Source organism: Balaenoptera ricei, chromosome 19 (assembly GCF_028023285.1).
Source record: "Balaenoptera ricei isolate mBalRic1 chromosome 19, mBalRic1.hap2, whole genome shotgun sequence".
Classification (NCBI taxonomy): Eukaryota; Metazoa; Chordata; class Mammalia; order Artiodactyla; family Balaenopteridae; genus Balaenoptera; species Balaenoptera ricei.
The window spans coordinates 18,453,544-18,475,160 of NC_082657.1; the positions used below are offsets into that span (position 1 = coordinate 18,453,544).

The 21,617-nt window shown below is 51.8% G+C and overlaps 2 protein-coding genes across 4 annotated transcripts in view; one reads left to right on the forward strand and one right to left on the reverse strand.

The window, feature by feature from the left end:
* PEPD (peptidase D) overlaps window positions 1-8,678 on the forward strand; it is a 114,016-nt gene extending 105,338 nt beyond the window's left edge. For both annotated transcript variants that reach the window (XM_059904567.1, XM_059904568.1), the window contains 3 exons: window positions 3,978-4,162; window positions 7,515-7,706; window positions 8,178-8,678. In XM_059904567.1, the coding sequence (XP_059760550.1) occupies window positions 3,978-4,162; window positions 7,515-7,706; window positions 8,178-8,315 (515 nt within the window). In that variant the 3' untranslated portion in view covers window positions 8,316-8,678. The remainder of the gene's footprint in view (window positions 1-3,977; window positions 4,163-7,514; window positions 7,707-8,177) is intronic.
* Window positions 8,679-11,702: 3,024 nt separating this feature from the next.
* CEBPG (CCAAT enhancer binding protein gamma) lies at window positions 11,703-21,294 on the reverse strand. Of its 2 annotated transcripts, none has more exons than XM_059904959.1 (2): window positions 21,216-21,294; window positions 11,703-15,227 (listed from the first exon to the last, which is right to left on the reverse strand). In XM_059904959.1, exon 2 carries the CDS (start codon window positions 15,136-15,138, stop codon window positions 14,689-14,691), a length of 450 nt encoding a protein of 149 aa, XP_059760942.1. In that variant the 5' UTR covers window positions 15,139-15,227; window positions 21,216-21,294; the 3' UTR covers window positions 11,703-14,688. The 2 variants fall into 2 exon arrangements, with proteins under 2 accessions (XP_059760942.1, XP_059760941.1); XM_059904958.1 differs by lacking the exon at window positions 21,216-21,294 and adding an exon at window positions 15,439-16,998.
* Window positions 21,295-21,617: the final 323 nt, after the last annotated feature.

Genomic DNA, 21,617 nt, shown 5'->3' on the forward strand with positions numbered 1-21,617 from the left:
GCCCAGCAGGCTCCGCGCCCAGCAGGGGAAGGTGTGGTCGGAGGGGGGCCAGGTGGGCACAGAAGACCAGCCAGTGACTTGGGGCTGCTCTGGATACACAGTGGGGCCTGGGCACTGGGACTCTGGTCCCTCTGAGCCAAAAGGCAGGTGATGCGGCGCACACCCAGATGCCGCCCTGCCACCCGGGGGTCTGAGTGCACAGAGGAGCGGGGCGGGGGGCACACCTGAATCCTGGGCCCGTGAGGTCACTGCACTGGCTGCAAGAGAGCCACGAGGGAGGCAGGGGCTCCCGGTCAGGCCAAACGGTTACCAGCCTCGGAGCAGGGCATAGGCCCCGCCTTCTCAGGGTTCAGAGGCCACGAGTTGCCATGGCTGTGCCCGTGTGCTTAGCTCTGGCAGCATGGGAAGGGGCAGTCAGAGAGGGCTTCCTGGAGAAAGCCTCAACACAAAGGCCCATAGGAGGAACGGGAGTGAGACTGGGAAGGCGAGGGCCCTGGAGTGGGGTGGTCCCAGCTGAGGGAACAGCAGGTGGAAGGCACGGGGGCACCAGCACTCAGGAGTGGGTGAGGGTGAGGCTGGAGTGGGAAGCCGGGCCGAGGAGCTCGGGGCTCTGTTGTCCTCGGTGGCGGGTGGCGGGCGGCGGGGGACTGGCATGGTCTGATCCATGTTCTAAAGAGATGTCCTGGTGTCCCGGCCTTGTGCAGGCTGCAGCGGGGGTGAGGCATTGCGAGGACTGGGGAGGAGCCAGGCAGGGGTCCAGGAGAGGTGAGGGCCCACAGAGGCACCGGGTTCAGGAGACGTTTCGGGAAGACGGGACGAGACTTGGTGCTTGCTGGAGGTGGGAGGGTGGGCAGGCAGATGACACCCAGTCTCTGCAGCGTGATCCCTGGTGTGGCATCCCCAGTAGGAGCAGGCTTGGGGGACTGCCGGTGCCCCTGGCCGGGCATGTGGGCTCAGAGGTGCCTGCGGGCTGCAGAGGCTGAGGAGCCCGGGCGTTGGGGCGTTAGGGGGGCAGGGAGGCCCTCTGGCCTGTGCCCACCCCTCCAGCCTAGCCCTAGGACAGTAACCTCCACACACTTCAGGGGCCCCTGCCCTGGCCGTGGGTGTCGTAACCACCATCCGGGCCAGACGCTGGGGCCAAGTTGCTGGAGGTTGAATCACTGTCACAACCCTAACCACACGCAGGCAGAAACTCCCACTCCCGGCCAAGAGAGCTGTGTGCAAGGCCTTCCCCAAGGGCACGCAGGCAAGGAAGACTAGAGGCGCCGTGGGGACCGCTGGGGCCTGCACGTCCGGCCCCCACAAGGGGCCACGAGGACAGGAGGAGAGCCGAGCTGCCAGCACGGAGCTTGATTTATACCTGGTTCCCACCCTCTGCTGCGGCTGGGCCGAGACCGCAGCCCCGCCGTGGAAGTTAGCCAGGTTTGAAGTCAGACTGCTTCCCGGGCCTCTCTCTTGGCCACCGGAAAAGGCCCTGCCCAAGAGAGATGGAGCTGCCCTGGGGTTGGGGCATCGGCCCTTCCTCAGTCCCAGGGGCCGGGCTGAGTGACAGGAGCCGAGCTCGCTGGGCTGTTAGGGGGCTCTTTTAGGCCCAGAGCCCCAGGCGGGAGCAGACCAGACCTTAGAAAAAAGTGTGCTACACACTCAGCCCTGAACCGGCACCCGCTCCGCCGGGCCCTGGTGTGCCCGGGGGAGGCAGCCGCCCTTCTGGTGGAGAGACCCTAGAAGCAAGGAAGCACACGTGCTGGACAGGAACAAGGTGCACGGAGAGAAGTAGCCAGGACAGCAGAGAGAGAACGATGGCGGGGGTGGGGTGGGGGGGGTGTCACCCCAGGAGGGGCTGACGTTTCCGCTGAGACCTCGAGGATGAGGAGTCACAGGCCAGCCGGGTCTGGAAAGGGTCTGACGTGCAGAGACTTCAGTGTGCTTCTGGAACACAGGTGGCCTGACCCAAGGAGGTCGAGGTGGGTGGGTCGGTGTTAGAAAAAGAGCGGCGGCCGAGGCTGGGGCAGGCTTGGCTTGTGCCCCAGGAACACAGAGAACTGTCAAGTGTCCAACCCAGGGTCTGGCTGGCCACAAGTGGCTAATGACAGTTTTGGGGGGATTAGTGAGCTGGTCCCCCAGTAGATGCCAGAGCCTCTACAGCCAGCTTTCTGGGGCCAGCGTTGTGGCCCTGTTTGACAAAGGAGGCGTCTGAGGCTCACGGAGGTGAAGGCTTGGCCAGGTCACAAGGCAGGTGAGCAGCCAAGGTGGGACCCGGTTACCCAGGTCTCCATTTCAGGGTGCCAGACCATCAGAGAAAAGCCCCCCGTGCCGGCTCCACCCTCAGGGGTGCAAACCTGGCCCCCCACGCTGACGTGGTTACAGCCAGACTCCAGACCCCAGGATGCCACCCCCATGTGGTGGGCCCGGGCAGGTAGAACGGGGCTGGACTCAGGGGCTGGATTCCAAGGGGGCTGAGCCTCGGGACAGGACTGGGCTTCCTCCACCCTTGGCCTCCCTGCACCTTGGGCCGGGGGCTGGCCACTCTCCTGTGAACTGGCCAGGGCGCAGCACCACCTGCTCAGAGCCTGGACCCTGGGGATCCGGGACGTTGGATCAGCCCTGGGCCTCCAGCCAGCCCGAGACCCCAGCCGTGGGCCCACTGTCTCTGGCAGGCAAGGGGCCCCCACGTGGTGCCCAGCAAGAGCATCTGCGAGGGGAGGGTATGTGTCCCAGGATGGGCTCTCATCTCTTTTTACCCCTTGGGCCCATCATCTGCCCTCTGCCAGCCACAGAGGTTCAGACCCTGGTGGCCTAACCCTCACCAGCGCAGGGTCCAACAAGGCCCCTCAGGGTGTGGGGTCCCAGTGCTCCCGTGATCATCAGGGCATGGCTGGGAGGCCCCTTGGGAGCCAGGGTTACTCCCCACATGGAGGGGGCTGCAGGGACCGGCACTGGCCACCCTCTCTGGGTGCCGGTCCCACCCTATCCACCTGGCCCTGAGTGTCCTGGGGCTGCTAGCCTCGGCCGGCACATGGCCTGCCCCCAACTCCACCCTCGTAGGACGGGGCGGGGGGTTTTGCCAGCCTAAGGCCTTGTCTGGTGCTTAGGCTGAGCACCCAGCGCCCTCGAGTGAGGCTGAAGGTGGGGACTCCGTGGAGCCCAGTGGCCAAGGCGGCCGTGCGCCAGTGACGGCCGAGGCTCTTTGAGGCGACTCCCTGAGGGCCCTAGGCTCCAGCCCCTAAGGACCTCCCTGGGCGCCAGGCAGGGCTGAGCCCCTGAGCTCTGCACAGCCTGCCCTCCTCGAAAGTTGGTTACTGGGGATACTCTCCACGGTGACCTTTGTCCCAGAAGGATGGGGCAAAGATGAGTTTGATTAGCAGCCTGGGGCTTGGACATCTGGGCTGCCAAGGAGATGGTCACCTAGCGCTTGTAGCAGGCAGGGTCACAGACCCCTGCCGGTTTGCCCATGAGGTAGTGCCAGCTGCACTTTCACCCCAGAAACCTTTGCTCCCCACAGAGCCTCCAGGGATGACTCAGTCCCATGCGGGGGTGTGCAGGGACGCCCCCTACCCCCAGCCTGAGGCGCTGAGGCAACGTTTGGACCTGAGCCTCAGTCTGGGGCTCACTGAGGCCGCCCCACGTCCGCTCTTGGGGACATAACGCTTTTCTCCTCCTGATGCCAAGGACCTTACTGGGCTCCCCTGGCCCCAGGAGCAGACACGACATGGGCTGGGCCCCTGTGGTGACCGTGGGTGACAGGAGCCTGCCCCTGAGGGCACAGTGGAGAGAGAAGAATGATCTCAAGTCCAGAGCTGTGCTGGGAAAGCCCTGCATGGAGGGCTGCCCGGGACACGTCACTCTTGCCCCTCACCTCAGGCCCTCTGGCGTCAGCCAGTGCGAGGGCGTCGTGTGTCCCCTGAAACCTTGCCCGGGGAAGCCCTGGCCAGGCTGCCAGACTCCGCAGCTCACTGCAACCTCCTTCTGAGCCACAGGCGTCTGGTGGCCCGACATGCACCGCCTGGCCGACCGCATCCATCTGGAGGAGCTGACCCGCATCGGCGTCCTGACCGGCAGCGTGGACGCCATGGTCCAGGCCCACCTGGGGGCCGTGTTCATGCCTCACGGGCTCGGCCACTTCATGGGCATCGATGTGCATGACGTGGGAGGCTACCCCGAGGTCAGTGTGGGCGCGTCAGCCCGAGTGGCCTGCCTGTGAGCCGTAGCTGGGCTTGGCCCTCCCTGGGCTGGGCCGGGGCTCTGGGAGACGGCGGGGGTGTAGTGGGACAGGCAGGGTGAGGAGGAATGGGGTCCCGGCAAGGCCCGCTGCCCCTCCTCCCCCTTCACCCATTGGTTGGTCCTGGCCCAGGTCGCTGCCCTGATGCCCCCCGTGCCCAACGCCTCCCCGGTGGCTGCCTCCACAGGGCCTGGTGTGGGATGGGCGTGCTCTGCACAGAGCCCCGGGCTGTGCGCTGGGGGCAGCGCCTGCCCTGAAAGGTGGTAGACGGTCCGTGTGCAGTGCACGGGGTCCCCACAGGGCAGCGGGAGCCGCAAAGCTGGGTCTTAGTGATGGGGCTGGCACTGCACCCGTCATGTCCTCATGCCTCTGGCTTCATTCAGACAGGAGTGATGAGGCTCCACCAGCTGGGGGCTGGCCCCGGTCCCTCCTGGGACCAGCTGAGCCCGGCGCCCGTCACAGGTCCTACTCCTGCTTCCTCCCTGGTGCAACCTCTGCCCCCCAGGCCCCTGGGCCAGCACGCTCTGCTGGCCTCCTTGTCTCTAGGAGGTACCCTTGGCAGGGGAGGAAGGCTTGTGTGGGTGTCTCCAGGCCAGGCTTTCCCCTCCCCCTCCTACTGACCGACCCTTGAAAGGACCAACCAGACGGTGCTTGTGGCTTCGGGAGGCCCTGCCGAAGCCTTGCGGGGCAGGTGGCTGCAGCCTCCCGGGCCCGTGGGTGTGGGTGAGCCCGGCCCTGCCGTCTGGCCTGGTGCCCGCAGTGCAGGGGGTGGATTATGCAATCGGTGCACGCCCTGGGGCCCACCAGCCAGTTAGCCAAGACTGGGCTTGGCCCCTTAGCTGCAGGGTATTTTGAAAGCTCTAAGAACGATATTTGGGGGGTGGGGGGGGCGCGGAGTTGCTCAAGAGAAGCATTATTATTCAATTATTTTTTCCTCAAGTGTAAACAGTTAAATTTGGAGAAACAAAATCAGTTTTAATTTCCTAATTTCTATCCATCACATTGTGCGCGGGGAGCCAAGAGCTGGGCCTTCCAGACATTGTTAACTGAGGTTCGTTATTCATTAGTCTCCAAAGCACTTTTTTTCCACCAGAGAAAATTGGCAGCAAACTGTTTTCATCTTTTCCAGTAAGCAGTCCTTTGTGCTCAGAGTCTATTCTTCTGACAGATAAACATTGTGGAAAAAATATGGCTTTTCCTATAAAAGTCATTTGTTTTATTTCAGGCCTATAGACACATCTGGGTCTCTTCTGCCCGGAGCCCAGTAAAGTTGAGGCCCCGTCGAGCCCTGAGCCCAGGCAGAAGCCAGCGTGGACCCGGCATGGGCAGGGGCCCCTGAGCCCCAACAAGGCTGAAGTCCCCGGGCCCGAGGGGCTGGGCGCTCGGCTGCTCCCCTTCTTGGGGTCTTCTCCCCACTCAGCTCGGCCTCCATCCTTCTCCCAGCCCTGATCTGGCCGTTCTTGGTGGGCCCCGTAGGGCAGACTCCCGAGAGCTAGCGCTCTGAAGGGGGGCGGGGGTCATGGTCAGTGGGCTGGGGCACGCACATTCTCCTATGCCCCATGGGATCCCTTCCATTCTCCCCTCACCCCCAGTCTGAGTCGTGGTCCTGAAATCTTCCGGAGGGAAGGCTGTCTGTACAAGTTGGAGCAAACCCTCCAACCTCGGCACACAGCTCTGGGGCAGCGGGGGCCCACGGTGACCAAGGAGGTCAGGGAGACCTTGTCAGTCTCTGCCTCTGCCAGGCCCCTGGCTTTGACAACCTTGGAGTAGAGAGAAGGGGACGGCACCTGGGGGGTAGCATGAAGGGAAGGGACGGGAGGGGCTGCCCAGGGGCAGGCACGGGCTTCAGATGGCAGGAGACAGGGCCCCGCCCCGCCCCACCAGCACCTCCCACCTGAGCACAGGGACTGTCATCCCAGACTGTGCCCTCCTAGGTCCCCTGCCCTCCTGCCTAGCTCCTCCAGGCACATAGTGCTTTGGGGTCGGGTACCACACCAGACAGGCGTCTGGGCCCAAGAGCATGACCCATCAGGGGTCACAGGGCCTTGGTGTCCCCTCATCACCTCCGTCCCAGCCTTGACTCACACCAGGTCAGGGCGGCTGCGTGTACCAGTTTCTACACGCCCCGCTGTCCCCGCCCTCATGGAATCACGCTCACAGCCTTCCCTGCTGTGCCCAGCCGTGGATGGAGGCTGAGCCAGCCCGTTTCTGGTTACCTTACATGAACCACTAATTGAAGTCTGATGTTCTTGGCCCCCAAACAGTCAGAAATGACAGCTCCATCTCCAACATCTGGGCTTCCAGGGGAGAGCTGCGAGCGGGGCAGGGCAAGCTCAGAGCCCGACCAGAAGGCTTGCTTGCTGCCCCGCTCGCTCACAGGCCTTGGCCAAGGGGTGGATGGGCTCCTCTGGGACCTGGGGAAGGCAGGGAAATTTCTGCAGGTGTCCTAGGTACCACCTGCCCTCATGGCCCCGTTGGCCACGCCCATGTGAGTGTTGGCAGGGGAGGGGGCTGGTGCCCCTGCGGGGCTGAGAGCCGGTCACCATGGCTCAGTGGGGGTCCAGCACACGGGCATGGTGTGGAGCCGCCCACGTGCGCTTCTTGGGGGGCCACACCCCCAGGCCATGCACATGGGGTGAGCGTGCGTTTGTGCACACACGAGCCAGAGCTCGTACTGACAGCCCGTCCTGCCAACAGCACCTGTTCCTCCTCCTGGAAGGCCACGTGGAAAACCTGGGACTTGGCTTGTGGGGGGAACCAGGTCCAGCACTTCTGGGGCTGGTTTCCACTTGAGCTGCCTAGAAGAAAGCACGCAGCCTGGGAGGCCCCGCAAGCCTTCTTAAAAGCTTCGCAAGTTTGGCTTCTACTGTTCCCCTCGCGGGGATAGGGCCTGGGTGAGGCAGCCGGACCCCCAGCCAGCCCCATGGGCCAGCAGGGGCAGCTTGCCCTGGGTGTGTGCGCACGGGCGTCCACGGGGCACAGTTCCGAGGAGAAGCAGGGGCAGGGACGTGAGAAATCTAGGGGAGCGTGCGGAGAGCGGAGGGTTTTATCTGGAGTGCCGTGGACAGCACAGCAAGGCTGAGTCTGGGCTGGAGACCCCCATGGTCACAGCCTCCTGCAGCTCCAGGGGGACCCATGGGGCCCGGGGCCCGAGTCAGGCCCCACGTGTAGACGCCTGCACGGGCAGGGGCGGGTGCCCTGCGCGCTCACCTGTTTCCATCTTCCTCCCGCCGATGCGGTGGCCCTGGGCTGGGGCTGCGCCCTCCTGGAGCCCCCTCACTGTCCTCTCCCCCAGGGCGTGGACCGGATGGACGAGCCCGGCCTGCGGCACCTGCGCACCGCTCGGCACCTGGAGCCGGGCATGGTGCTCACTGTGGAGCCCGGCATCTACTTCATTGACCACCTCCTGGACGAGGCCCTGGCTGACCCGGCCCGCGCCTGCTTCTTTAACCCCGAGGTCCTGCAACGCTTCCGTGGTTTTGGCGGGGTGAGTGCTGGTGGACCCCGCGTCCTTGCTCCCAGAACGGCCCCCCTCCAACTGCTGCGTGTCACCTCTTTGTCCTCCAGGACAGGAGGCACAGTCTTGACTTCCTCACTTGAGAGGGACCTGGCCCGCCCTTTCTCATGGTCTGTCACCAGACAGGAGCCTCAGCCCTCAACACAAGCGACTCAGATTCCTACAAAACCCCTGCCCACTCCAGGGGCTCCCGGCCACCGGGCAAGGGGCAAGGCCAGGGTGGGCAGGTGGCACGAGCAGGTCCCTGTGGGAGGCGCCTTCTTCCCAGCAGCTGCCCACAGAGGCCTTTGAGGCCAGCCCCCCGCCCCCGGCAGTACTGACCACTCCTCAGAAAGGGCTCTTCCCACTCGGCGGGGCTCAGCCTGGAGCCGTCGGGCCCGACCCTCAAACTTAGCGTGTGAGGCCAGCTCAGAAATAACGAGCGTCCGTCGGTCTGACCAGGTCCGGATCGAGGAGGACGTCGTGGTGACTGACAGTGGCATGGAGCTGCTGACCTGTGTGCCCCGCACAGTGGAAGAGGTTGAAGAATGCATGGCAGGCCGTGACAAGGCCTTCGCTCCCTTCTCTGGCCCAAAGTAGAGCCACGGGCAAGCGCACTTCATGGACGGCGGCCTGACGGTTGGCCCCCAGCGGTGCTCAGAAATCACATGCGGCATCGGCGTTTGATCACACCAAATATGCTGTTTCCCAGGGAGAAACTTTTTTATTAACCTTCTGTGGGATCACACCCTTGATCTGTTTTTACTTTGCTTGAATGACAGCGGCTTTTAAAATGCTAATTTTCAATTATCCCGTTATTTTGAATAATCCTGTTCTTCACTAGCAACTAAATGTGTATCTTGCCATCATTTGTACGCTGCTCAGGAAAGATGCCGTCCTCGTATTTTCTCTCAAAATCAATACACAGAATGGAATTTGCAATAAAAGATTTCCTAAAATGGACCTTTGTGCCCGGCTCCCTCTCTATTCTTTGTCCCTTTGCAGGTGAGCACTGCAGGGTTAGACCTGGAAACTGGCCCTGCAGAGACCCAGGAGTCTGGGCATAGGTGGGGCTGGGCCTCTGCCCACGTGAAGGGGGCCGTAGAGTAGGAAGCCTTTTTGGTACGGTTACTGCCTCAAAGCTGGATTTCCGAAGGGGGGCAGAATTACGCAGCGCTTAAGGTACAGTTATCGACAACATGAGACTCGCAGATGCCTTGTCTGTGATTTCCTTCTCGTGCGGGACAGGCTAGCAAAGCCAGCATCTGTTTGAGAGACACTGCCGCCTAAGGCAGCACCATGGCAAAGGTGAGCTTTCTGGCTCCTTCCACGTCTGCTGAGTCCATTTGTCTCCCCTAAGTGGAAGCCCACTGGCCGAACTCCACTCTGAGGCTGTACAGCCATCCAGGGCCACCTGGGCCCAGTCCCTGCCAGTGGCAGAACACCTGGCCTTCCTCTGCCTGCCCACCTCTCCCACGGTCCCACAGAACCGCCCTCACCCCTGCAGCGGGCTTCGAGAATTCTGCACACCATTCTAGGGTTCTCTCATCCTTGGCTCTCATCCGAGCCAAGGTGAAGGGCAGGTGAGAAGGACAGACATCAGAGATGAAACCTTAATAGGGTGGGGAAACTCTATAGCCCAAGCCAGAGACCGCTGAAGTCACTGAAGAGTTGAGTAAATTGATTTCTTCCTATGGCAGTAACACAAAAGTGCTTGTGATGTGGCCACATTAAAATAAAGCAGCATTAGTTTCAAATCACCATTTATCTTTTTCTTGCCTCTTTGATTTACAAACAATTTTTTAAGGTTTCCTCCTGGTGTGCAGATATATTCCGTAAGTAAGTTATCTGTGGTATTAAGCAGTTTGAGTAATGATCGTCTTTCTGAGGGTCAGAAGTTTGAGAGTGCCAAATCGTTCTCTCCCCCAGCTGTATCTGTGAGCCATGCTCTAGTGCACAGGGTTTCAGGTTCCCCCACCCCCAGGATAAAACCAGTTAAAAGTTAGGTTGGAACTCTAAGTGGACAGTTTAGTTTAGCTGTGTTAACTACAACACACACACATCTTTCTCCTTCCTCTCCTTTAGACGTTTTATACCAAAACTGCCCATTTCATATAAATGTTTGATTATCAAAGAAGTCGATAGGAAAGAACAAGGAGAAATCTCAGGAACTAAATGCTCTTTGTCCAAGAGGGACACTGGGGACAGAACTGGCTGCTTGGGCCCGGGTAGGCGAGTCAAAGGCATTCTTTGCAGGTGCAGGTCTCAGGGGACCGCAGTAGCCACCTACTCTGCCCCATGTTCTAGAGAATGGTCCAATTCCTAAGTCTCCAACTTCTGCAGAAATTTGTACAGCTTCAGAAATATATTAGAGACCCTTCCAGAAAGCCATGCAGTGCCAAAAGCTTTTCCAAAACCCAGGAAAGATCTAGGTATTCATTCAAGAAATGAGCATCTGCTATGTGCCAATGTGGCATAAAGACATGACCCCTGCTCTCAGAGCCCAGAGTCTCCTGAGAGAGGCTTCCCCTTAAACAAACATGCACAAATAGATCACCTCAAACATTAGAACGTGCCAAGAAGGAAAGTAACAGGACTGACCTTGTCTAGAAAGCCAGGGGGGCTGAGACAGGAAGGGAGGAAAGTGAAAAAGCAAGAGGAGATGAAGCATTCCAGATGTAAAGAGCTGTCCTAAGGCAGCCGGCCCTGAGCTAAAAAGTGCTGAGAAAAGCCCTGCAGCCAAAGCAAAGTGATGCGGGAGAGTGGAGGGGAATGAAGGCAGCGAGAGCAAACAGAGCCACATCCCAGGGAGACTGGGTCTCACCCGGAGTGCACTGGGGAACCACGAAGGTTCTGGAGAGCATGCAACAGTCCAGGGAGACAGAAGCCAGGCAAAAGAGGGTGATGGCTCTGCAGAAGGTGGGGAAGGGGAGGTGAAGCAAACGTCACAAGATTCATTTAGGAGGCAGAACTGAAAGGTGGTGATGTACAAAGGCACCTGGCTCCAACAGCTGCTTCAGAGGAAACAAGACTCCGGTACCTGGGCTGCAGAAAAGTGTGATGTGTGACAGCCTCAAGCCCGGTTCTCTGGACACCCCTGCATAACCTTCAGGTCTACAGCTCTGGGAGGAGTGGGATGTTGCAGTCAAAGGATACTCGGGGTTGCTGCTCTCCTTTGAGTACGTGTAAAATACATATGAACTCTTCAGATACTCACAGGCAGCCAACCAAAGAGCAGTAGGTCTAAAGTGCTTTTATTGAAAAAGAGCTAGCACCCTCACAATCATGTCGATATAAAATTCCCTGACAAGTTATTGGATTTTAACTTACAGCTAATTCATAAAAATGAAATGGGACACATTACCCACAGAAATAATTACTGTACTACAATTTTCATTAAGATGCAATAAGTAGAAATCTATTTCCCACGACATGAAAGTAACTGAAGGATCATAGAAGACAAGTATCTATGGCACTTTCCCTTGAAACACTCAAATCAGCTTCTCAGACTCTTATGAATTTCTTTCGACAGACACCCTATGGCATCGTGTAAACAAAGACGACACGCATACTATATAAACTGTACTGTTAGGGGAAAGGCCTTACTTTGACATTCCGTCGACCTCAAAGCCTCAGAACTTATTTCCTACCACTCTATAGGTGGAGACCACGCTCTGAGACGTCAGGTGTCTAAGCAGGATGCGAGTTATTGCTTCTTCTATTCTGGTATACATTTCTACATTAGACTAGGGGACAAAGAATATTACTGAAAGGCACCCTAAATTCAGAGAAAACTAGGTTCCTATCATTAAGGGAAGTCTAGACTTGGGACGACAGCGCCTCCGCCCGCCCCCACGCCCACCTCACCCCTGCCCTGGGCTGGGAACAGAAAGGCAGCAGGGCATCCGCCTGCTGCTCCGAGCTGGTTAACATTTGCACTACATTCTTGGTATCTAACATAAAGAAACCCACAATGAAATACAGTCATTATTCCAAAGTTTTTTTTTATTTCAAATTCATTGAAAGAAATAAAATTATATTTAAAAAAATAGAGTAATCTCACAAACTGAGGAAAGCCAGGAACAAAAAGAACAAGTACTTTTTCCTGAGAGGCAGATCTAACAGCTATAGGACGGACTTTCTTCCTTCCTAGCTTTTGTCAAACAAAATTTTTTCCTATTTCTAAGGCATCAAAAACACTCGAGTGTTTTAACTGGGTTGTTCAGGTACAAGGTTTCAAGCCCTCTAAGGGGGATTAAGAAACATCAAAAGCTGCTACGATTTCCTTTGTTGTAACACCAAACATTAAATTGTACATACTTCTACTTCTTTATGTAAATTTGAGAATTTCACACTCGTGACCTGAATTTCAAAGATCTGGTCATATTTTATTAAAATTTTACTACTTCTTGGTAAGAACGTCCAAAGTATCTGAGCTCACATCCCAGTAACTAAAAGGGGCCGGACAGCAGGAAGAACTGTTGGATCGCACCACCTGCAGCCAAGACCTGTCAGAAAACACCCATCCCGGAAGACTCACATGCAGCTAGAAATTTATACTAAAGCCTAATTCCTAAACCACTAGACCTGCCAGCAAAGGCAGATCATATCCTAATGGTTCATATGTAACCTACAGGACAAAAGTTACAGAAGTCATATACAATTCCCAAACTTACCCATTCCCCGTACTTGGTTTCCCTCCATTTTATACTGATAAATCTATCCAACTAACAACTTCCATTCCCAAACACTTCAGTGAGATAGTCAAGACAACGGTTAACATTTCTGTTCTAAGCATGACTGCTGGTGCTAGTTTTGATTTGCATAGGTAAAAGGAAAGCTTGAATTTTTCCAAAAGGTACAATCTTATTTTCTTAGTTGAAATAATTGAGTACATACCTGATGATTTCCCTAAAGCTTCTTTTCCAAGATAGTTAAGTCAATTCATATAATTGGTAACAATAAATTCCATGGGGACAACCATTTCTGAAAGATATTGTTTAGTAAATAAGAGATTAAAAATGTCTGTAGCACCTCTTACAGGTGCTTAAAGATTCAAGTGACCTAACTGCATCTCCAATGAGGTGCTATTAAAGATTCAGTAGGATTCTGTGGGTATCTCCTAGTTAGTCATTTAAAACATCTATCAGCCTACAAGTAGATCCATACTCCAACCACAGTAAACCGATGTTGGACCCTAATAGGAAGCCCTATCCTGTCTCCTGGATCTGTAGGGAGTTAACCGTCCTGGGACAGTTGCTCTCATGGAACAATACAGGGCTCTTGTCACATGCAGAAGGGACTCTTGGCCTTTAATAATGGCTTTGCTGAGTTGCAGGGCACTGTGATGTCTTCTTCCGCCCAGAAGGGCACAGACAGCACTCTTCCACCAACCCAACGGTGCAACTGGAGTTACATCCTGGTTACACTGTCCCAGGTCCTAGTATGAAACAACAATGTGGCCCAAAATGACCATGTTCAAATAAGATACCTGGTAACTTTTTAATCTGATGTGACTCAGTCTCTTGTCACCAGCCTAGGTCACCCAAAAACAAAAACCAAAAAAAGAGAAAAACACAAATTTGAGCTAGAATTGTTCTTAAAAAAAAAAAATGTCAATAAGGACAATCAAAACTACCAACATTTATATAAGCCAGACCCTAGAGATTTCCATCTTCAGTGACTGCCACTTTTTAGTCTTAACAAAAATGTCAATATCCTGAGTTTTATCAGTATTTTCTTGCTAAAATAATTTATGGGACATAAATGCATACAAATGAATAAAAAGTGGTACAAAAGTCTGGAAGAACAGCCCACTAACTAGAAAATGTCGCAAAAACAATATAAAACGATGTGTTTAAGTGAAATAAATTAAAGGTTAAACCTTACACTTTCAAGTTTTCTTAGACTATTATTTTGGGAAATGGCATGGAGTTGATGACGTATTTTTCTAATAATCAGTTGTTTAAGATCAAATACCAAGTGATCGTTCACAAGAAGTTTTTGCTTTTAAAAACCACAGCCCCACTGCAGTGCATTTGAACACAGGAGAAACTACCTGCTGAAATTAATATTCAAAATCCTAATCAGTAACCTGTGTGGCCATAAACTGTTAAGACGTTTTGTTTACTAACTTGGCTGTCCAAATGGTATGTTAAAAAAAAAAATGCTTACTTTACTAGCATCTGCAGAAACTAAAATTTTGGTACGTAAGTTTCTCTAAACCACTGAGTTGTTTTTTTAATTTTAACAAAATAATGCCAATGCAATAACCCAAAGGTATCCCAAATGCTTTGCTTTTACTTTTAAAAAACCTATTTGCTTACTAAATGCTATTTATATTTTTAAGCCAGTTGGCTGCATACTGCCTTTAAAATGTAATGGGGTTTCTTTACTTAACCTGACATCACTATTCAAAAACTTGTACTTGCTGGGGAAAACGGTACTAATTATGCTAAAACAAGGTTTATGCTATACATAAAATCACTCCAAATTATAAAGTGATTGGTTTCTATAGCTCTAAGCATTTTTAATACATAATTTAGAAAAAAGTCACACATAGATGAACAGAGATGGCATTCAACTTTCTTTCATCCAATTAACCATATCCATTAAAACCAAGACCCTTCTGCATGACTTGCCAGTTCCCCATTCCTTTTGTCAACCTAGAAAAGAAACATTTCTTGGGAAGTCAGGATTTATTAAGAACATCAAGCTCCAGGGCATTTTTTTCTTTTTACCATATACCTTTAAAAATGTTTTTTATCCCCACAAAAATCCTTATCATTTAAAACCAGATATTCAAATTATATGGCTAACATCTTTAGCTAATCAACTGTTCAGTGCTGATCCTAGAAAACAACCTTCAATGGATCTTTGAATAATGGAGATTCAGCCGCTGATACGAGTAGTGTAGGTAGTCACACCTTTAAACGTTCAGGACACAAGTTGTGACGTTTGAAAGGGGTGAGGTCTACTGTCCTGCATTATCAGAACTTGTCGTATTTTCAGTGCTACTGGGTTGCACATTATCTGCGAGGTTGTGTGCATGCTCAAGAAATAAATCTTTCAGTACACTTAATTCCTTAGTCAGCAATTTAATTTTTGCTTCCAACCGTTCATTCTCTTCCTTGAGCTGATTCACTCTCTGCAGCGTATCCTGCGCTTTCTGCTTGCTTTTCAACCGGCTCTTTTTCACCGCCATGTTGTTCCTCTCTCTGCGCTGACGATACTCGTCACTGTTGCGATCCATGGGCAAACTCTTTTTGCTCTGCTTGCTTGGAGGCAAAGCTTTGCCTCCGCCCCCAGGGCCGGCGGGCACCAGCTGAGGAACCTGCTGTAAGCCGCTGGCATGAGCCTGAGTATGAATGACACTTATTCCATTCACGCCCGGGGTACTGTTCTGCTGTGATACCTTGCTCATTTGGGCACGCTCCCTTGTCAACACAGAACAAGTAGAAATGAGGACAAGGTGATCAATGGTTTGATCTGCCAAGAAATCTTCACATGTACCTAGTTAAAAAATAAATTGCATTAAATATTTGAAATGACAAGATCAAGTAAGATTAAACTTGCATGTACCTAATAGCAGGCCAGTATTAATTGATTATGCTGAGAAAAGTCTATGACAACTGCCAACTGCTCCAATGTTTCAGAAGTCTAAGTCATGTAATTTAGAGAGGTAAGTTAATACAGACGCACCACAGGGCCAAATTCAACCCACCTGAACCCCTGAGGGTACTGCCCATCTGTGCTTGTTATCAAAAATGGGAGGAAAAACAAAAGAATACCACTAATTAGGTAGCACATATGAACCAATAGCACTTGGCAATCTGCAAGAGAGAAATGTGAGATGTTTGGTTTAAACACAATGAGTTCAATTATGATAGGAGAGACACCTGCAATAAAAGAGGGAAAAAGTTTCAATTGTTGGCTCAAGTCAAAATAGAAGCCTGGAGCAGAGCGCCCAGCCCAGTCTCCAGAGCTCATCAGGACGCACTGCACTACGATCTCTGCATGGTACTTACTCTAATAAGCAGAGACTGAGTCATCAAGGACTTGACTTTTCTCCCGGAGCGTAAGAATCTTTACAGGATATTTTGAAAAGGTGTTTTTTGCTTGTTTTTATTTCTTTTAATGACCTCAAATGAGAGTAGTTTACAGAGATTTTTTTAAGTTAGTTTCTTGGATCACAGATTGAGGAGCTCTGAGATACCCAATTTGCTTCCCCATCCCATCATGCTTCTAACAGTATTTTTTAAATTCTCGACATAATTAGTAAACACATCTAAACACAGTCAGCCTAAAACCACAAGGAAAGAAACAAAAGCCCTGATGATGCATCCAAGGAGGTGCAAACACTGGGACTCAGGCTGGACCAAGAGCCAGAGCAGCTGCAGCGCCTGCACCCACTTGACACTGCTCAAGGAGCGCAGAGGAAACGCCAATTCTGAAATATTACGGCAGTGCTGCCCGTAGAAATGAAGTCACAGTTTCAGAACTAGTCATATTTGCATTACTATGAATTCAACCAGTTCGCTACAACTACCTCAAGATGTGTCAAAAGCAGACTATCCTATCATCATGAGGCCACTTCAAGACAAACTGACTAAAGCTGAGTGAACCGTGCCCACCAAGAAGTCACAGCACTCTTGGAAACTGAGAAAGCAGTGTTAAGGAACCATAAAACTACCCCGTTCTCTTTTCACAAAACTGCTAAAACTGCATCAGTGGGAAAAAACCTGCAGCCAGAATTATGAACTGCCTCAAATGAGGACACCTTACAGTTCTTAAGAAAAGCTCAGTTAGTAAACACCAGCAGCTTCACCCAAACCTTTAGCCAGGCATGTCTGTATAAACACCATTTACTGGTCTGCTTTTTAAAAATCTTTGCTTTTAAAAAGGCCATATATCATTACTTTCCATTGTTTTTCAAGCCACACAGGCAGCCCTGAGCTAGCCGGTCATCTGTTCTCACTTCAGTGCTAAGGAAACACCAAAAGCTTCCTTCCAAACCATGATGGATATCTACTCCAAGTCTATCTTCAGTAATGGATATTTCACGTTTCCCTTGATAATTTATCATGTTGCCTATTTTTTCTTCCAGTTAAAAAGTGGCAGTTCAGTATAATTTGAGCTACACTTACCACTAATAGTGTTAAAGGCCATCTATACCATTGCTTATCTATTTGGTATGAAGTGAAAAGTGTTTACTCAATTTTTATGAACTTGTTTGATTTAACATGTCTCCTGGGACCGTCTCAACAATCATGATTATGTTCATCTTATTTATCTTTTTTATTTTTTATATGTCAATTAGGTTTTTAGTCTTTAAAGCTACTCTCTAATAAACTCAGAGATAACAATGATCCAAAGAAGTACAAACCAGGAACCAAGTCAGTTCTTGTCTTGGCTCTGACTTCCCCCATTTCACTCTGGACATACCCCTTCCCTCTGTGAGCCTCGATTTCCCCATCTGCAAATGAGGAACGTAAAGTGGTAAAATGCCTTCTGACTTTGACAATATACCACGAACTTCAGTCACCAAAAACTCTTATTACAGCCTCCAAATTTAGTGATGTTCATGCCCATTTTTGTTCTCAAAGATACCGGAACAGGGAAGGGCTCTTTCACCTCAGTCTGACTCAAGGTACTAGGCTGAACACAGTAGGTAAGGTTTTGAAAATGAGTCCTTTGGCTTGTAAAACAAAGAGTAATCATCAAACTGGTAAAAATGTAAGAAAAGGCAACTTGGAGATAATAAAAAGAACTCCAATTTTTTTTGTTTTTTAAGTTCTCCAACCGAAGACAAGCCAAGAAAGTAGCTCTTAAAGTGAAGAGCTATCCACTAAGGAAAGGGGGTCAAAGAGCTAAGGGGTCTAAGACTTAACTCCAAACATATTATCAATTTTGTTTTTTTTACACTGAGCAAAACAGCTGCCTCTACAAGTGACATATTTTACAGTTTACACAGTTATCTGTGCTTTTGTTTCTTCCACAAACATTTATTGAGCACCTACAATGCACAAAAAGAAAATAAGTTTATTTCAAATCTGGATATTCAACCCTAAGTGAAAGTCTGGCTCCTATGTGGACAAATACTATTTCAAAGTTCAGTCTCCAGGAAGCAGAGTGGCACCTTGTTTCCTTGCTGTGAATCATTCAAGCAGGAAGCAGGAGAAAACCTGAAAAGCAGTGGTTCTCAAAGTGTGGTCCCTGAACCGGCAGCAGCAGCATCACCTTGCTAGAAATGCAAGTTCTCGGGCTGCCCCAGACCTGGGAATCAGGAGCTGTAGGAACAGGGCTGGGCGATCTTGTTTTAACAGGCCCTCCAAGTGATTCTGATGACACTGAAGTTTGAGAGCCACTGTTACAAATCAACCATGGACCTTAAGAAAGATGGACTGAGTGGGTAACATTTTTTAAATTCAAGTTCCTTAATTCAAGTAATGTTCATTCAAATCAGTGACACAGTGACAACTCAAAACGTTAGAATGAGTAAGACAAAGTCAAAATTTTCTCAAGTTTCACTTGGGAAAATAAACCTCTCAAGGATTTTCCTAACCCTCTTGTCATTTTCTTCACATGTGTACAACCAGATATTCCTCCCCTGCCCCACCAAATAAATTTTTAACTCCAATTTCCTCAACGAAGGTCTACACTCCAAAATATTCTGATGTTTGTCCCTTATTCCAAATCTGTTCAAATCACTGGTATCTGACAATTCTACCCACCCCCACCCCCCCAAAACACCGCACCTCTAGTATCCGTCTCCATCCCAATGCCACAGAGTTACCTCAGGCTGACATCATCTCTCAGGGGCACAGCCTCCTCTGCTTTAGCAGTGTTCCCTCCAACCACTGTCTCCAAAGCAATCTAACACTCAAACCTGAGTGTGTCACGCCGGCTCACTGAAAAGTCGTCTGTGGCTCCAGCATACAGATCAATCCAAGGTGTTAACCCTCTCTCCAGCCCCTGCTCCCTTTCACATCACACCTCAATACTGAACCACTATCCGTCCCCTAAATGGTCTGCACGTTCTCTTTTCTTTGTGCTTCTGTCCAATTTGTTCCCCCAGTTTCTTGGTCAATGCCAGCTCGATAGTGTGCCTCCCTGTAGACTAAGCTAGAGACAGGACTCTGTCTTTATCACCATATGCCCAGCATCTAGCGGTGGTGCTCAAGAAATATTTGTTGAATACAGCCTCAAAAGGCTAAGAGAAAACATTTAGTTTTACAAATGTCTTACATAAAAATGAGATTCTCTAGCATTAAAATCTCTTATTAACAACCATAATTAAATCAAGACTGTTACTAAGATATTATGGTCTTACCACCTAAAGTTCTTGGTCTTTCTTAATGGTATACAGGAAAATAAAAACATTTGCTACTTCTAGCCCCCAGCCTATACAGTGAACATCATTCTTGTCTGGTCTTTGCTTCGTATCAGTTGAGAACCTTTATTTTCCACTTTGCCCAGTTATGTTTTCCATAACCTCAAGTTCTTAGATATATGTTGCCAGGGTCTGACAACTCTGTACTACAAGTGAAGTGAAGGTAAGCAAAGTTAACAAACACCCAAATGAGCAGGATTTCTATTTATTTGCCACTGCTGGGTTCATGACCCAAAGCAGGGGTCCATGAAGGAGGGTACATCCCTTCAGGGAGTACACAAGTGGTCCACTGGAGTATGAGAAGAAAATGCACGTTCTTTTGTTTTTTCATGTCATCTTTTTACTCTACTTTTAGTGCCATTAACAACACACACAAACTAATACACACACATTGTTTATAAATATACATCTATTAGGGAGTCATGCTCAATTCTTTTTTCTCTTCTTTTTTTTCCTTTTTTAACTGATAGGTCTGGAAAGCCAAAAAGACAGGCGACCAATGTACCTACCAGTATAAGAGCCCATGGAAGCACCCCCTCCCAAGAATACACAATAAACCTGGAGTTGTGGCTACCTGCGTTTACCATTTCTGTGATCAGGTGAGGCAATCTTAGGCCATAAGACCAAATTCAGCCCCATGAGGTCCTATTTATCTTTACCTAGGACTCACGAGGTGCTGTTTAAATCCCAAGGGATGAAACCACCTGTCCAAGATCAGACAACCTTGCTGACGGTCATGATGTGACCTTGAGAATTTAGAAGATATTCTGGGAGAAAAAAAATTAAGTTTTGCTTCCACCTATGTTTTTCAGGGAGGTATTAAAATGACTGAATCTGCCAAGTGTGCCCACCAGAAGCAGGACTCGAACTGAAAAATTCTTCAGCTCACTAGCATCCTGTAATTATTTAGCCTTGTTTACACTAAGTTTTTCCAACACAGTGAATCAACTTTAATAGCTTATCCCAAATACTACTCAAGTAGTAACAGCTGACCAGATTTTAACTTTTAACTGTCAAGGGCTTGTAGATGCAGAATTTCTTAGTAAAGCAAACCTTTATACTATTTTATTTCAAAAGTTTCTTTGAGCGTCCCACAGCCTAGCCTATCTGAATTAAAGGACAATCTCTTCCAATAAGAATACAACTGAGTGAGTGTACACTGGGAAGAGAGAACTACCAATTTTTGTGTAACCCACCAAGGTTAAAACCATTCTGAAACGGACACATTTTAAGACGCCAGATGACAGCACAAACTTCAGACCAGAGGAAAGCCCAGCAATTAAACCTTCTGAAGAATAAAAACACACGAGCTTACTTGGAAGAACAGATTCTCCTTCCCCTCAAACATGCATTTCCATCCTCTCCATCTAGACACCTCTACTGGCAATTTTCCTTACTGTGTTCCCTCCAAGCATGCTAACGAAGCACTTCATTTTTTGCCCTTCTCTGTTCTAGTCAACTCGTGGTTGCTGCACGTTCATCCAACCTGTGTTCAACAGTCACCTGAAGGATATTCAAAGTACAGCTCCATAAGGAAGCACAATATTATTTGTGTAAAGTCACATATTTAAAAATCGACCGCCTTCCCTGACTACTTCTCGACTAACTTCTAAAAAGGATTCTCGATTACCCGACACCGAGCAGTTTCGCAGGCGCAGGAAATACCCCAGGTGGCACTGAAGTAAGATACCGTCCACCTTCTGCTATTCTGGGAACACCCTTTATCCCCAGGGGCCAATACGAGCCTGGCTAGTCACACTGCACGTTGCATAAACAGAGGGCCGGGTTCTGGAAGGGGCACAGCCCGGCTCGCATCCCGTCCCGGGCCGGCAGCAGGGGCGCTGGGGGAGCGCGGGGGTCTGCGGGTGGCGCCGCGGCGCTGGGCCGGGGCCAAGGATGAGATCAGCGGCCCCGCCGGGTGTTGCCGGCAGGTTGCATCAGACGCCGCGCGGGGCCGCCGCCCGCGCCGCGGGCCGCGCGGGGCCTTCCCGGCAAGCCGGCCGCCCAGGGCCGGGCCGGGTCTCCTCGGGCCGGGGCCGCGCCCACGCGAGCGGCCGGCGGCGCCGCGGCCTCCTCCTCCTCCCTCAGCCCGCCCGCGGCCTCCTTACCTGCGCCTCCAGCCCGCCCGCCCCCAAGCGGCCTCCACTCCCAGCGGCCCCGCACGGCGCGGCCCGACCCAGGCCTCCCGGCCCGCGAGTCGGCGAGGAGCAGCGACGGTTACGAAACCGGCAGCCTCCGCCCGTTCCGCAGCCGCCGCCAGCGCCACCGGCGTCCCCTCCTCGCCGCGGCCGCGCGCGCGGCCGCGACCGCCGCCGCCATAACCAATGGGAGCGCCGGCTTGCGGGGGACGCGCCCTCCCTCCGCGACGGACAGCGCCTCCAGCCAATCGCGGGCGGCCTGGCCGCGGGAGGCGGGCACGTGGCGGAGGCGTTGCCCACTGCGCGGTGGGGCGGGCGGGGGCGGTGGGAGCGACCGAGCGGGGTTCCCCGGCCTAGCGCGCGGGGCGGCAC

What these genes read in the sequence shown, in the direction of transcription:
- CEBPG (XM_059904958.1), bottom strand. Translation starts at nt 15,463, where the DNA reads ATGGGCAGTACCCTCAGGGGTTCAG. An exon ending in CAGTACCCTCAGGGGTTCAG is followed by an intron (nt 15,228 to 15,438) that starts GTGGGTTGAATT and finishes TTTTTTAACTAG; the next exon opens with GTACATGTGAAGATTTCTTG.